Source organism: Zalophus californianus, chromosome 15 (assembly GCF_009762305.2).
Source record: "Zalophus californianus isolate mZalCal1 chromosome 15, mZalCal1.pri.v2, whole genome shotgun sequence".
NCBI lineage: Eukaryota > Metazoa > Chordata > Mammalia > Carnivora > Otariidae > Zalophus > Zalophus californianus.
In genome coordinates this window covers 13999759-14015096 of record NC_045609.1, presented here as the reverse complement: position 1 = coordinate 14015096, position 15338 = coordinate 13999759, and the positions used below count along the sequence as shown (strand labels likewise).

General features: G+C 45.8%; 1 protein-coding gene across 4 annotated transcripts in view; it reads right to left on the bottom strand.

Moving 5' to 3' along the window:
• TARBP1 (TAR (HIV-1) RNA binding protein 1) overlaps positions 1–15338 on the bottom strand; it is an 81252-nt gene that overhangs the window by 19715 nt on the left and 46199 nt on the right. For all 4 annotated transcript variants that reach the window (XR_003520087.2, XR_003520089.2, XM_027595187.2 and 1 more), the window contains exons 20-22: positions 13607–13727; positions 7123–7233; positions 4611–4760 (exon numbers count right to left, since the gene is read on the bottom strand). Coding sequence is in view for 2 of the 4 variants with exons in the window: in XM_027595187.2 (XP_027450988.2) it covers positions 4611–4760; positions 7123–7233; positions 13607–13727 (382 nt within the window). In the remaining 2 variants the exon portion in view is untranslated. The remainder of the gene's footprint in view (positions 1–4610; positions 4761–7122; positions 7234–13606; positions 13728–15338) is intronic.

Genomic DNA, 15338 nt, shown 5'->3' with positions numbered 1-15338 from the left:
CGTCACAGGACGAACGTGCAGACGGGGAACGTGGCACACAGAGGGGCTGGAGGGGGAGGGCGGCATACCATCACCTACGACCTGCAGGCCATTCTGAAGAGCCTTGGTCTTTATTCTGAGAGCAATGTTTGAAGCAAGTGGACAACCTGACCAAATGTTCATTTTGAAAACCGTGCTCTGGCTTCCGTGTGGAGAATGGACTGAGATGGAAGCAAGAGTGGATGCAGGCGGCCCGAGAGAGAAGCCCTCCCTGCAGTGTGAGGCAGAGGCTCGGACCAAGACAGACGGCAGAGGCAGGAGAGAGTGAGTGAGAAAGTGAGAAAGGGTCCGCAAGGGCACGTCACGAGTCACGTGAGGCACGAAAAGCATCAGGGTGTCTGCTTGGTGCGACCATGCGGAGGATGGCGCTGTTCGCCGCGGGCAGAAGACCGCGGCTGGGGCAACAGGAAGCGCTTGGTGTTAGACGTCCAGGTTCTGGACGGTCTACAAACATTCACGGAGAAGGTCCGGAGCCGGGTCAGCCAGCTTCTTCTGGAAAGGACCAAACAGTAACTATAAGCGTGGCTCCGCAGGCTCCGTTGCAACCACTGAGCTCGGTCACTCGGCACAAACAGGGCCACAGACAACACGTAAGCAAACAGGCAAGGCTCTGCTGCACCGAAACCAGGAGGCCCGACTTCACTGTAGTTGGCCAACTCCTGATTTAGCATGTAGGGGAAGAGGTCTGGAACAGAAAGAGAGATCAGTGAGCCACTGCATCAGAGCAGTGAATCCTGCTGATACAACAACGAGAAATGAAGGGGGCACGAGGCCTCGCCTTGAGAAGCACTGACATTCGCTAGCTGCTAGGGCAGGAAAAGGCTGGAAAGGACCCAGAGAAGAGGGGAGAGAGAGACAAGAGGAACCTGGAGAGCATATCGCTGAACCAAGACCAAGGAGGTCATCGAGAGTGTGGACCGGGCTGAGAGAAGAGAGAGCAGGCTGACAACGGACGCCGGAGTGCGTCCTCCGTGAAGCGACAGCGCTGGACCGCAGGGTGGGTGGGAGGAGGTGGGAAACCTGTGGCAGGGGGTCTGACTGCCACACGGGAGGGAGAGAGCGTGACCACAGGGGAGGGGTGGGAAGTGCAGGGCAAACATCCATCAACAGCAGAAGAGACATGAGCCCGTGGAAAACAATGGAAGGACACGGGCTAAGAAGGAGACGGGCGGGGTACAACAGACAGACTGAAGGCACAAGGCTCCTAAGGCAGAGGAAGAGGAACCAGGGAACAGGCAGAAGAATGCTCTTCAACAGAAGATCCAGGTCCTTTATGCTACAAGGAGGGAAGAAGTCTCGGCCAGATACGGACACAGGCAGAAGGGAATGACCGGTATGGAGAAGGTAAAGGTGTCCTACGTGAGGACTTTCGTTTCCTTTAAAAAATAAAAGTTGAGGTCATTTGCTTCCGATAAAGGAGGAAAAGGGTGTAGTGAACGTTTGCCGTTTTTTGGGGTATCTGTCCTGAACCCCCTTCCAAGTTCAGGGAATTCTCCCACCTTAGGTCTGTGGGAAGCTGAAGATGCCAGGTACATTCCTTTTCCCAGCCTCTTTGCACCTAAAGAGAAGGTACCTGGCACTTGGATCCAGAGGCATCTACTCTGAATCGCAAACTCTTAACCCAGAGAGGCAAAGCCCCCAGAGGTGGCAGGTGCACCACGGGCTAAGGTGACGGCTCCACGCCCCCCCCCCCCCCCCGGTGGGGCAAAGCAGCACCTCAACTGGACCAGCTCCATGGCAGGGAGCTGCTGAACCTCCTTTATTCTTATTTCCCAAGCCTGATTCTGCCCCAATTCTGGGCATTCTGCACACCTCCTAATGCCCTGCTCCTGCACTGCTTGTTTTAAGAATCCCTTTCTGATTCAGTCAAAAGTTGTTTTATTTGCTTACAAGGAATACGCCCGACTGGTGTCCACAGACAATATACAAGGTCTGAATGCTCTTTAGGAAGAGAGAGACTGAGCTAAGTAGAAAAGCTTCAGAGAAGTGTGGCATTACTGGGGATACGGGAGAGTCAGGATGTCTCAGAAGGACACCAGAGCCAACCTGTTGTTCCTGAGACCTTCTGAGGTGGTACTCCCCCGCTGGAGAGCAGACAAAGCAGACGACGTTAAGGAAGCAACAGACAGGAGAAGCAATTCAAGGAAAAATGGCGGGAGTATTTTTCTTAATTCCACGGACATGAGGAGGGGAAGGGGGAGCCAGATGAGGAATCCTGGAATAGCAAAAAAGAATGCAGCTTTGGGAATGACACGTCTGAGTTAAAGCTGTGTCATTTCTTCCTGGTATGACGAATCAATTCCTCTCTCTGAACCTCAGTGTCTTCATAACTAAATTGTAAAAAAACAAAAACAACAACAGCCCGACCTAGCGTTCAGGATTACTGTGAGGCTGCCGGTGCCACCACTTTACAGGACAGCCAGGTTTCAAGCGAGGACACTGGGAGTGAGGACGACAGAAAGGAGACCAGCGTCAGGGAAAGATGCTCTCATCGGTTCAGCCATGCGGGGACTGGAAGCAGTCGCGTGAGCAAGTCTGGTGGGGGGCCAGGGGCGCAGGCGGCCGCAGAGAGGGGTCCCCGAAGCAAGGGGAGTGCAGAGGGAGAAGCACCTTGGCTAACGGATGATGCTTCTTGTTTTCCTACTGACAGAGGTGTAAGTCTATTACAATATACACAGGGGCATTCTTGTATATCTCTTCTCTTTTCCATTAAAATTTTCCTTACTTGAGTACAGCTGATGCACAGTGCCGCGTCAGTTTTAGGGATTACAGTTTGTGCTGCCGCAACAAGTTTATACGTTATGCTTCGCTCACCGCAAGCGTAGAATGATTCTTAGGATGTCACGCAGCATGAGGGTTAGGAGAAGAAGAGGGAGCGCATGAGAGGGATGGGGAAGTCATCGACCTGACAGGCAGGGGCCACCAGGTGCAGCGCGGCGTGCGTCACGTCATCTGTCAGCCTGAAACGTCGGGAAGAGGAACACCAACGAAAAGGCTGTGTGTAGCTGAGATGAAACCCTCACCGTAGCTGCCCACAGTACTTTAAGTAAAACAAGACAGGGAGGCAAAGATCATTCATCTCAAAGTTTAAATCGGGCACACCTCGGAAATACGGTGGGATGGTTCTGGACCATCCCAACAGCAAGTATCGCAGAGTGAGTCAAACGACTCTTCTGATTTTCTGATGCGTGTAAAAGTGATGTTTATTAGACTATAGGAGACCATCACGTGTGCAATAGCATTATGCCTAAAAACACAATGTGCATGCTATAACTAAAAAAATACCGTATTGCTGAAAAATGCTAACCATCATCTGAGCTTTTGACAAATCGTAATCACTGATCACAGATCACCATAACAAATATAATAATGAAAACATTTGAAAAATTGTGAGAACTACCAAAATGTGACACAGAGCCACATACTGAGCAAATGCTGTTGGAAAAATGGCACCAACAGATTTGCCTGACGCACGGCTGCCCCGAACCTCCCATTGGTCAAGGACGCAGTGTCTACGGAACGTAGTAGGCAAACCACCATCAAATGCTGTGGCCATAGTAAAGGGGAGACAGCACTAACACAAAGGCTGGACAGAGGAAAAGTCAATAGAAGAGTAAAGTCCCCAAAAGAAAATACAAATAAGGACACAGGGACAGATGTGACAAAGACATCAATTTTTTCCCCTGAAACAGGAAGGAAGACATTGAAAAAGATACTTTGAGGAAGGAAGCCATCTCCATTTTCACATGGAGCAGAAGGCAAGGTTATTTATGGGAAGAAAGGGAAGGGTGCATTTGGGAACCAACAGAAAACATTCAAGACAAGTATGCAGAACTCATGTTTAGAAACAGTTCATCATTGTCAGGAAGCTGCAACTGAAACCCTATCACTTATCCATTCCTTAAAAATGATTTTCAAGATATAAGACATGTCGGGGACAGGGGAATTTGGGGTGCAGATGAGGGTACAATAAAGTAAGAATGGTTCTTAGCTGGTGATCGGGGCTTCCTTTGAGTCTCTCTACTGTGCTTGTTTGAAATTTCCCTATTGAAAAACTCTGAAATGTAAAGACTGTATTTAATTCGTCATCGTTCTTATTTCTAAAATCAAACAAAGACACCACTTGGTAAATAAGGATAGAGGAGGCACTCGTTTCTTTTTATTTTTGAGAGAGAGTGCGCACGCACAGGGAGGGGCAGAGGGGGAGAGAGAACCCCAAGCAGACTCCACGCTGAGTGCAGAGCCTGACGTGGGGCTTGATCTCACGATCACGACCTGAGCTGCAATCAAGGGTGGGACACGTAACCGACGGAGCCGCCCAGGTGCTCCTCTTACTTCTTACCAACATAAGCCTATCCATCTTCACTTTGTTGGGACAGAGACTGATAATGCAAGAGGAATGCCAGGGATTTCTGTCTTTCACATTAACTCAGATCTTGCAAAACAGAACTTAGTCATTACGTTGGAAGAGAACAACTGACAGTCCAAAAAGCAGCTATGAAAATGAACCAAATCCCCCAGCGTAGCCAAAATTTTAATTCCAAAAATTATGAAAAGTCTCTTTTACTTACATAAGAAAAACAATCCCAGAACTTCAGAAGAAATTGAGGAAATTTATGAAGAATCAATATAATAATCCATTCTATAAAATATTTTATGGATGCTTGATTATTGATGAAACCGGCCTGGAAAATCTTGTCAATAATTCTATTCAAGAAACTCTGAGAAAAATAAAGTTCATAAATTAAACTGTTAGGTTAGGGTTATTAATTCTTTATTTTATTGAGATACAATCGACATATAACACTGCGTAAGTTTAAGGTGTCCATCTGTTGATTTTACACGTTCACATGCGTGTACCATAGCATCACCTCTAGCACATCACAAAATGATTTCTTTTTTATGGTGGGAACAATGAAGATCTAGTCTTGTAGCAACTTTGAAAATAGTTAATTGTAACTTAAAAAACAGTCACCATTAAAAAGAAACAAGTGAAACTTTTTGTTTTGTTTTTTGTTTTTTTTAAAGTAATCTCTATGCCCAAAGTGAGGCTTGAACTCACAACCCTGAGATCAAGTCACCTGCTCTACTGACTGAGCCAGCCAGGTGCCCCCAAAGAGCTTCAAGTTTCACTCTAAGTAATTAACGGATCTACAACTCTCTAAACAACCTAAAATCTGTTTACTGAAATATAATGATAAGGTACTAAGTACTTTACACTCTACCTGCACATCGATTCTATGAGGAAGGTTATTACTCCGTATTTTTACAGGGAAAAGATTCAGGAAAGTTAAATGTTTTCCTCAAAACCTAGCAGGTGGCAGGATTCAGATTCAAATAAGCATCTGCCAAAATGTCATGGGCTTATTAAACTTGGAACAAGAATGATGGATGCCTCTGTCCGCAGGAGGCAAACGAGGCCCAGGGGGAAGCGGTGGCGGGGGGGCCCTTGCTTCTCTCTGTGGACTGCTCATCGCCCACCCATACAGCCTCCGAGACCTTGGAGCTCCCACGTCATCCCCCCAGGGGGGGATCCCGCCCCAGGCTTCTCTTCAAAACTGCACTTCCATCTGGAAAACTGAACATATCTGAGTAGCAGGTAAAAATACATAGATCTACCTATATAAGATATAAAAACATACATACTGTGTACACCGTTCATTTGAAAGAACAAGCTATCTTCAAGAAATTGCTAACTGGCAGAGAGGAGTAGAGCAGCTCACTTGGAGGCCCCGAGACAGCGCTGTAAAGGGCAGCACGGCCTCAGGGAGGCCTGGTTTTCAATTCCAGCCCCACCATCCACCAGCTGTGTTCTGTTACAGGCAGGCCCTCACCTCCCTGAGCTGCGGTACCCACTGGACTAGATGGGAATACTCATGCCTGCCCTGAAAGACCGTGACGAAGGTGAAATGCATCCACCAGATACAACGATCTAAAATTCTCAGCAGCGGCTGCTCCATCACGGACGTGCTAGTGCTCGGCTCCCCGACAAGCCCGCCTGCTGTGACAGGCCCCCCACCCTCCAGCACGACCTTCTCCCCGGGGGCCTCCCCATTCCAAGGCAAAACGTGCTCTCAGTAACCTAGCCAAACATCTCTAAAGCACTGCTTTCCAAATGCATTTTAGAGTTTAAGTGTAATATGTACAGTATTTTAAAAATCAAATAACATGAAGAGGCCTATGATGAAAATCAGCAGCCCCCACACATCCACTAATATTCCTCCCCAGAAAGAATGCTTTTAGCCATTTCTTCTTACCTTTATCCAAACAACTGATTTGGATATACTTCTATACTTCCAGTTACTGAAATGTTTCTTACAGATATAAGGCCTCATAAAATTGTATTAAAAAGAGTTTGATATGTTTTTAAAATTCTCTGAAACATTTAAAGGAGAACAGGAGGGAGGAAAAGAACCTGAGGTCAGAGGGAAACTTTCTGTATTCAAAAATGCTTTTGAAAATTGTGTGAAATATACCATAACTTTCATATAGTGAATCTATTTTCTTACCAGGAATATTACGCAAACATGATTAGTAAAATCAGAGTCCATTCACCTGTTCCTTGCCTCCTCGGGGAAGAAAAAAGGGAACTGTGGGAAAAGAGTCTGTTGTAAGAGCTCGAGATCTCGGTCTTGACTTAGCTGGTTTACACGACCACAGCATCCGTGAAGCTAAGGGGGCAGAATCAGCCGTGGGAAACGGCAATCTCGTCCAGAACAAGAGCACTCCAGAGTAACTCAGCTGGGGAAAATTAGCAGCTCATATATGGGTATCGTCTACTCGCAGGGCACACCAGACATTAAACAGTTAAAATGTTACTTACGTTAAAGAACGAGAAAAAGAAAAAAATACTAAGTGGTGCCGTGTAAACCAGTTTCCAATTGATTTCTACAATTCCTAATTGCCTTAGGATTCTTTCAACTAAAAAAAAAACCACTCCTGAATAACTTCAATTTTAAGAGCGAAGGTATAAATTTTAAGCAGATTACTTTCTCAATTTTAAGACAGCACATGCCAGTTTCTACTGTTTTTTTCCGTATGAAAACACGATGCTTCGAGGGACCAGCAGAGTCAGAACCATACCTGATCAAAGCTGGGGAAAAGCACCAGCAGCGTCTGCCATATCCGGTTCTTCAGCCGGTGCTGCTGGGAGTTCACGTAGTACCGAGTTCTGGACTTGGACACCAATTCATCCTGGGGTGGGGAGAGAAGCAGCACCGAATTACCTACCGAATCTGTGATCCATGAAAACAAAACCAGTGACAACTGCAAATTCAAAAGCTTTAAGCAGAGTACAGGAGCTTACTGCCCTCCCAAAAGCAGAAAGGAGGATAAGAAAGACACATTCTTAAAAGCATTTAGTTTCCTTTCAAAACAATGAATTTTTTGTTTATCTGCTTTTAAAATTAGACTATTAACTATAAAACTGTATTCGGTACAAAAGGATTTGTACCGGTACAAATCGGTACATTCGGTACAAAACGGATTTGGAAATGTCCGTCTCTATCTTTGTGGCCACTTCAGGTGGGAGACACGGGGTCACCGGGGTGAGAGGAGGTGAGAAATGGGACACAGTTTGCGATGCACCAATACAGGCACCGTGCACATTGGCAGCGATGGTGTCTGTGGTCAGAGGTGAAGCCCACTAGGGAACCAGTGTGACCAGTGCCTGCCCCAGACACCAGACGACGGCAGTACGGAGCCCTGTCCAGAGCGGAGCTCGCTCTCTCGCCGGCGATGGGTCTGTGCGGTCTAAATTCGGCCAACTGCCACGCTGACTTGTGTTATTTTTTTTTAAGATTTTACTTATTTATTTGACAGAGAAAGACACAGCGGAGAGGGAACACAAGCAGGGGGAGTGGGAGAGGGAGAAGCAGGTTTCCCGTGGAGCAGGGAGCCCAATTCGGGGCTCGATCCCAGGACCCCGGGATCATGACCTGAGCCGAAGGCAGACGCTTAACGACTGAGCCACCCAGGCGCCCCCTGACTTGTGTTCTGTAACTACTAGTGCTTAGCGAAGTTATGATGGCACTAAAGGGTGTATCATATTCAAATGTCCTAATGATGGAAGAAGTAGGTCATCCGCCATCTCCAAAAGCACTGTCACCTATTGGCCCTAATGTAGACAGTCATTACTTGGTAAATTCTGCGATCTTTCTTATTCTGTGATCCCATTCTATGCACTTCACTGTGTATAAGATTTTATAACAATAGCTAAATTAACATAGGTTTTAATGACTCCTCCTCCTCATGATTAAAGTTTCACCACCAGGCTCTCTAGCTACTATTTCTTTGGGGACATTTTCTTCTGATAGAAGTGTTTCCAGCGTCATCTCCAGCTCAGCCTCGATGCAGCTAAGAATGGCAGCCTCACTGGGGCGGCTCACACAAGCATGGGGGAGCATCTGCACCCCAGGATCCCTGCCCTCGGGGCCTCACTGGAGCCACTGTCCTCACCCCACCTTCAGCTCAAAATCCTCTGTCCTTTTACTTGTTCCACTCAATGTACTCTTTTATTCAGAAAAATCTTTCTTTTCTTTACCAGTCTATCAACCGCTCTAGTTTCATGCACCTCTTGACCCAACCTGAGCCCCAAGAATAATCTCTACGGTATCTTCAAGAGCACATTCCATTCTTTTCACTACAACCTCACACCCAGCTGCAAATTCCCTTCTTTGGAACCAACCCAGTGGTCTTAAAGATCCTGATCCTCCCTTCAAGCTGTCAAGACGGCTAAAGAAAAATCACCTGCCCCCACTGACTTCATTGAAAGTACGTGTTCTTGCTTCAGCTGGGCCCTCCCGCCACCTCACAAGGGGTCTCCAACTCTGTAGTGCTCAGAATCACCCCGAGGGCTCCTTAAAACAGACTGCTGGCCCCACCCTGAGTTTCTGATTCAGGAGAATGCGGAGCCCAGGAATCTGCATTTCCAACACATTCCCGGGTGACGTTGAAGCCGCAGGTCCAGAGAACGGAAGGGCAAGATTCCACTCATAGATGGAATCTAAACAAATGAACGGACAAAGCGGGATGAGAACCATCAGTACAGAGGGGAGGGGGCGGGAGGATGGGCAACACGGACAAAGGGGAGGGAGGTGCGGGCGGCCAGCTAGGGAAGGAGCGCGTCACAGGGCTAAAAAGCAGAGCGTAAGGAACACAGGCTGTGACACCGGGACAGTGAGGTAAGGGGGCAGCCGGCAGCTGTGCTGCGCACAGCATCACGTGTAGAGCTGTCCAGTCACTGCGCTCTACATCCCAGACCGACGGGGCGTGTGTGTCAACTACGCTCACAACTGCGAGAGAACGAGCGTCGGCGCCAGTCATTTGCTCTCCTCGGGTCTCTTGCCATTCCCATTTCCACAAGGAGAATCTGAAATCTTCACTAGTCCCCTCAGGGCTTTAACCCCGTCCAGTCTCTCACTCCGGCTGCCCCTTCATTCTACTGCCCACTGGCCAGACCCAGTGTGCTTCTGGAAACTCAGAAAATGCCCCCCAGCTTCTGCCGCCAGCGCCCAACCTGCCCTCAGCCACAGCGGACGACACCGCCCGTGGTGGGAAAGACAGGCCTGAGGTTAGACTTTATCATCACGGACAAATTCAGAGAGGTTCCTCTGCCAAATTTTCTACGGATAAGATTCTTCAGCGAGCGAAGTTAAGGTCAGGAGCAACACCAGACCAACACCATCCAATCCTGGTTCTATCCTCACTTCTCAGACCTCTTTCTCTGGTTCCCTTTCCTACCAATATACTTCAAGTGTTGGTGTTTCCTAAATCCCCATTCTCGGCCTCCCTCTAGAGTCCTGTCCATACTCAGCACTGGGCACGGTGGCTTCCATTCCTTTTCTAAATATCATATTCCTAGTTGCCCGTTACTGGGCAATTTCACATGGATGCCCAACAGCAACTCAAATGTAATACATCCAACGCCAAGTTATGTTCTCAGATCTTCTCTTTCACCTGACCGAAACTGGGGTAATTCAAACACTAATAATTATGACAGTGGACGGAAACACATCAATATGTTTAAGCTAAAAACAAAAAATCTCACTGATCACCCTCAGAAGAAACTAGAAGACACTAGGAAGCCAATTCATTATTTTGAAAACTGATAGATAACAGGAAAAGATCTAGCACTGATCCTGCCTTTCCTACAGGAAACATACCTCGGAGTTCCCTAAATACTTCGTATCTGGATACAGATGGATTTCAGCTAATAAACGAAAAAGGAGTAAAAGGATTACAATATCGCCGTTCTGCTGCTGCTCTTAAAGAATTAACAGAATGAGGCAATTCACCAGTGACTAACACCCCAAAAGGAGAGACAGTCAGATAGTCTACACTTCCTGACAGATGGACACTCTTGCCCCACCTCCACCCCCCCCAAAAGGACGATCAAGCCTACACGTGATCCAGGCTCTAGATCTCAACACCATCTTGTATAAAGTCAGGGATCAGAGAAACACCATAAAAGACACCACAGAAACTCAAATGGCAAAATCCAGACTGTGGAAGTCCCTAAGAGGAAAACAATCTGCTTTCTCCAAAAAATACATTTCAAGTTTAAAACGAATGAGGAGAGTCTGTAGATTAAGGGACATCTCAACCAACCAACAGCAGGGTATGGACCTTATCTGGGTCATTGTTTCAAACAAAGAAACTGAAAAAAAAAAGTAAAATAATCAGGTAAATTTAAACACTGACTGGATATTTGATAATATGAAGGAATTAAGAATTCAGGTATGAAAAGAGTACTGTAGTTACGGCTAAAAAAAGAATTCTTATCTTTTTGAGATACATGTTGAAACATTTATAGATGAAACTGATGTTGGGATTGGCTTCAAAATAATGTGGGCTGGGGGGCAAGTCAGAGGTATACCCTTCAAGACTGCCCATCACTGGCTGCTGCTGAGGCCAGGCCAGGAATGGATCCCTTCTAAAGCTACTTTTATAAAATATTTGCAAGTTTCCAGGACAAAGCAAACAAAAAACTACCTGCATGTGCCTCAGTAAAACCTAAAGAGAGGAGAGGGGGGAAAGGCCTGCAAAGGCCAGGAGCTGAGTAGTGCTCGCCCGCCGGGTGGCCAGGCCTCCATGCACCTGGAGGTCCTTGAAGATCGCCCCAGCCGACCACCACCTCCACCTCCTCCTGGTTCACGCTCTCCATCCATGGACTCAAAACTGAACCTTGCAGGTGACACCTCAGGCACACAGGGTCGAAGCAGACACAGCCGTGCGTAATCCCCACCCCCTGTGGCTTCTGCACTCCGGTGGGAAAGACTGACTTTAAGCATTACCCTGTATTAATTCTAACTGAGATCACTGCTACAACTTCAACCTTCCCCTCGGTTTTCAAGGCCAACCATGTTTCTGTCTCTTCCCTCTAGAAACGACCCTACTTCCGGGCTCAGAACACAAGTGTGCCAGGTGTTCCCTCCCTCACACCGACTCACTGCCACCCGCCTGGCTCCTCTCTCCAGCTCACAGGAAGAGGTCAAAGAGGTCACTCCTGACTCCAGTGAGCTGGCCCACTCTGCTCTGGATGAGATCCTTTTCCACTTTCTCTAGGATTATTCTTTCATTTTTCTTTATTTTCAATTTACCCTTTTATTAGTTGCTCTGCTCAATTTTCTTCATCTTCAAAAAACAACTGCTTGGCCTGAGCCAGTGTCTAATACATAACTTTTCTGTCTTTGCTTTTCCATTTCCTAAATAAAGCCAATCCTTCTATTGGACATAAGAGCCAATCTAGACTACTCAAATATTTAAAAAAAAATATATATGATTCACGTACCATAAAAATCACCATTTTGAAGTGTCCCACTCAGTGGGTTTCGGTATATTCACAGAGCTGTGCAAGCATCACCACTCTCTATTCCAGAACATTCTTACACTCTGGGAAGAAATCCTGTGCAATCGCTTCCCGATCTCTCCTCACCCTGACCCGGCAGCTACTGATCTATTCTGTCTCTACAGATCTGCCTACCCTGGACACTTCCTGTAAGTCACACGCTGGGTGGCCCTTTATGAAGGGCTTCTTCTCACTTAGCATACTGACTTCAAGGTCCCCCAATGCTGGTTATTTTCAGTCTGTTTGTTGTAACAGCCATCCTAGTGGATGTGAAGCGGCTCCTCGAGGATTTCGCCTGACCATTGCCACCCTCTCCTTAACCAGCATTTCTCCCCTCTATCGGATCATTTCCTTCAACATACCAAACAAGCCCCCTTCAGACCCCATCCCAGCCACTCCTTCTCATCAGAGCAAAGTCAAGAGGGCCTATATTCACAGTCTCCACTGGCTCCCCAACCATATGTCTCTCAGCCATTCCACTGAGGTTCTCATTCTCACCCTCCCAGGAGAAGGTCTTTGTAGAGGTGACTAACGACAGCCTTCTTGCCGAATCTGACGGCCAGGGGGCAGCTTCATGTCCCTCCACGCCTCCAGTCAGCACCTCCCTCATTTGCCTGGGGACACCAGCCTTTCCAGGCAGCCTCCAACCTTATTCATGGTGCACCCAGAGTTCCGCCCAATGGCACCAGTCAGAGTGGCCCTCCCTGACCCTATTCCTCCTTATCCTGCTTTACTTTGCTTCCACACACTCTTACATTTTTATCATGCATCAATATTCACTATCATACATCTCTGTGTTCTAGCTGATGGAACACCTGCTACTCTACTCATCCTTTAGGGAATCAGTAAACACTATTTCCTCTGAGATGTCTTCCCTGACTCCAGTGGTGCAAAGGGGGCATTTTTACGTAAAAAACAAAACAAAACAAAACAAAACAAAACTTCCCAGATTGCATATAACTGGAGCTGACCCGCTACCTTCAGAAAATAAATGTATGATGAACACTGTTATTTCAATACGAGTGGCTTAAGTGGGGGCTACGGTCATCGGTTACATCCCAGCGTAGCCCAGAGGTGACAAAGCAGACCAGGACTCTATCTATCCCGGTTTGAAATTCAGAAGAGAGCACTGTATTTGACTTTACCCCTTCCTATCTTCTCCGCAGATTTATAAACGATTTTGCACCAAAAAATACCAATTCTTTACATTATGCCACTTCCTAAATCTTTTACCTTTCAGTTCCATTTCTTAGACAAAATAACGTATGGATATATCACTCTAAACACAACTGCTTTTGACTGGCACTAGGAAATACACCGAGCAAAGTTTAGACAGTACAGGAAAAACATTCTTCTCTAAAACCAAACAAGTTGGACAATCACTAACGAAAAGTTAACTAAAACTAGGGAACATAAACCTCACGTTTCTTCCTGATAAAAAATGTTTAGGGCGCTTGGGCGCTCAGGCGGTTAAGCATCTGCCTTCAGCTCAGGTCATGATCCCAGGGTCCTGGGATTGAGTCCCGCATCAGGCTCCCTGCTCAGTGGGGAACCTGCGTTTCCCTCTGTCTCTGCCTCTCCCCCTGCTTGTGCTCTCTGACAAATAAATAAATCTTAAAAAAAAAATGTTTAGAATACATACTATGTCAACATACAGAGCAAATGTTGGATTTTGACGTGTTAGTTGCATAGAAACAAAGTAAAATAAGGCATATTTACTTTATCTAATAGCTTGATTGCAAGATCTTCCATAAACAACTTATGAGACACATTTGAGCCATGTAATAAACACAGGAATTTGACAGCGCAAATTCTCACATAGTGGTCTTCTCTTTTAGTACTAAAAAAAAATGTAAAATGACAAACTATGTTAATACATTTTCAAAACAGAAAAATATGTCAAGCATTCGTTTCAAAATATCGAAACCTTCCAAGGATTTCCAAACTTAAGCAGCTTCATACTTAATGACAATGCTTTTTCAATTCAGGATAACAGAAGATAACAAATGAATATCTCAAAAGGAGAACCTGAACAGAGTCTGAGCAAATTCCTCCAGACTTCTGGCAGAACAGTGCACACACTACCCATGTGTGTGGCCAACGAGCTCTTCTCTGTAGACGAAAAAGATCATAGCTCATGAAACAATTCCTTACAGAAGACCATGGACACCTGACACCTGATGTCTTTACTCTGCGCGGACACGGATGTTCTCCAGGTGCAGGGCAAACTCGGGAGCACCACGGGCTCTGAGTATCCCAGTATGTTCTGTGTCCAAATGTGGGAAGATCAATTCAGTCAAACTGTTAACAAGTATTTCCAAAGTTCATGATAGCTGCTAAGACGTGAAAAAACGTCTAACAAAACATCTGTCTAGTAGAAATCAAAATATTTTGGAACCAACAACTAAAAAATTTCACTTTTAGTGCTAAACTAAACCTGCCAAGAAAACAAAAAATCAATTGAAGCAATTAACTAATGAAAAATGTATATAGTTAATGAGTGCAAAATGATTTAAAACACAGCAATGACTCTAACACTCTGTGATACCTATACACAATTATCATTTGTGTATTTTTTTATGAACATCTAAACACAAAAATTTTTAAAAATTATGTGGAAAAATAAAATGAAAAATACCTAGCTGACAAGCTCCAAAAAAATTAATTTAGAGGTTAGATAAGAACAGTGTTATCCTAGAAATGAAAACTTTAACATAAGATACTGAAACAGCCTTTAAAAGCATGTTAGGAGTAATTTTATTTTTGTGTGTGGTATATTGACTTGTTAAATGGTGAACTGTGACTCCCCCACCAAAAAAGAATAACGTGTGTGTGCTGAAGATCAGCCCCTACCTAAAAGAAAGAGAGGAATGGGGTTTTATGTTCCCCATAGTCATTTTCTTTTTTTTTAAGATTTTATTTATTTATTTGAGAGACAGAGCATGAGAGGGAGCAGCAGAGGGAGGGGGAGAAGCAGGCTCTCAGCCGAGCAGGGAGCCCGACCTGGGGCTCGATCTCAGGACCCCGGGATCATGACCTGAGCAGAAGGCAGACGCTTAACCGACTGAACCACCCAGGCGCCCCTGTCATTTTTTTATTTATACTGGACTTGACACCAAAATTTTTTCCCCCAGAAAATTTTCATTTATTCCCATCAAGAATGTAGTAACACTGTAGAAAAACATCTCCCGATGTCATGTTACACTTTCTTCTCACTTTTTCTTCATCTTTAAAGAATTGTTTAAGGTTATCAAATTTTAGGGCGCCTGGGTGGCTCAGTTGGTTAAGCGACTGCCTTCAGCTCAGGTCATGATCCTGGAGTCCTGGGATCGAGTCCCACATCGGGCTCCCTGCTCGGCGGGGAGTCTGCTTCTCCCTCTGACCCTCTTCCCTCTCGTGCTATCTCTTATTCTCTCTCAAATAAATAAATAAAATCTTTAAAAAAAAAAAG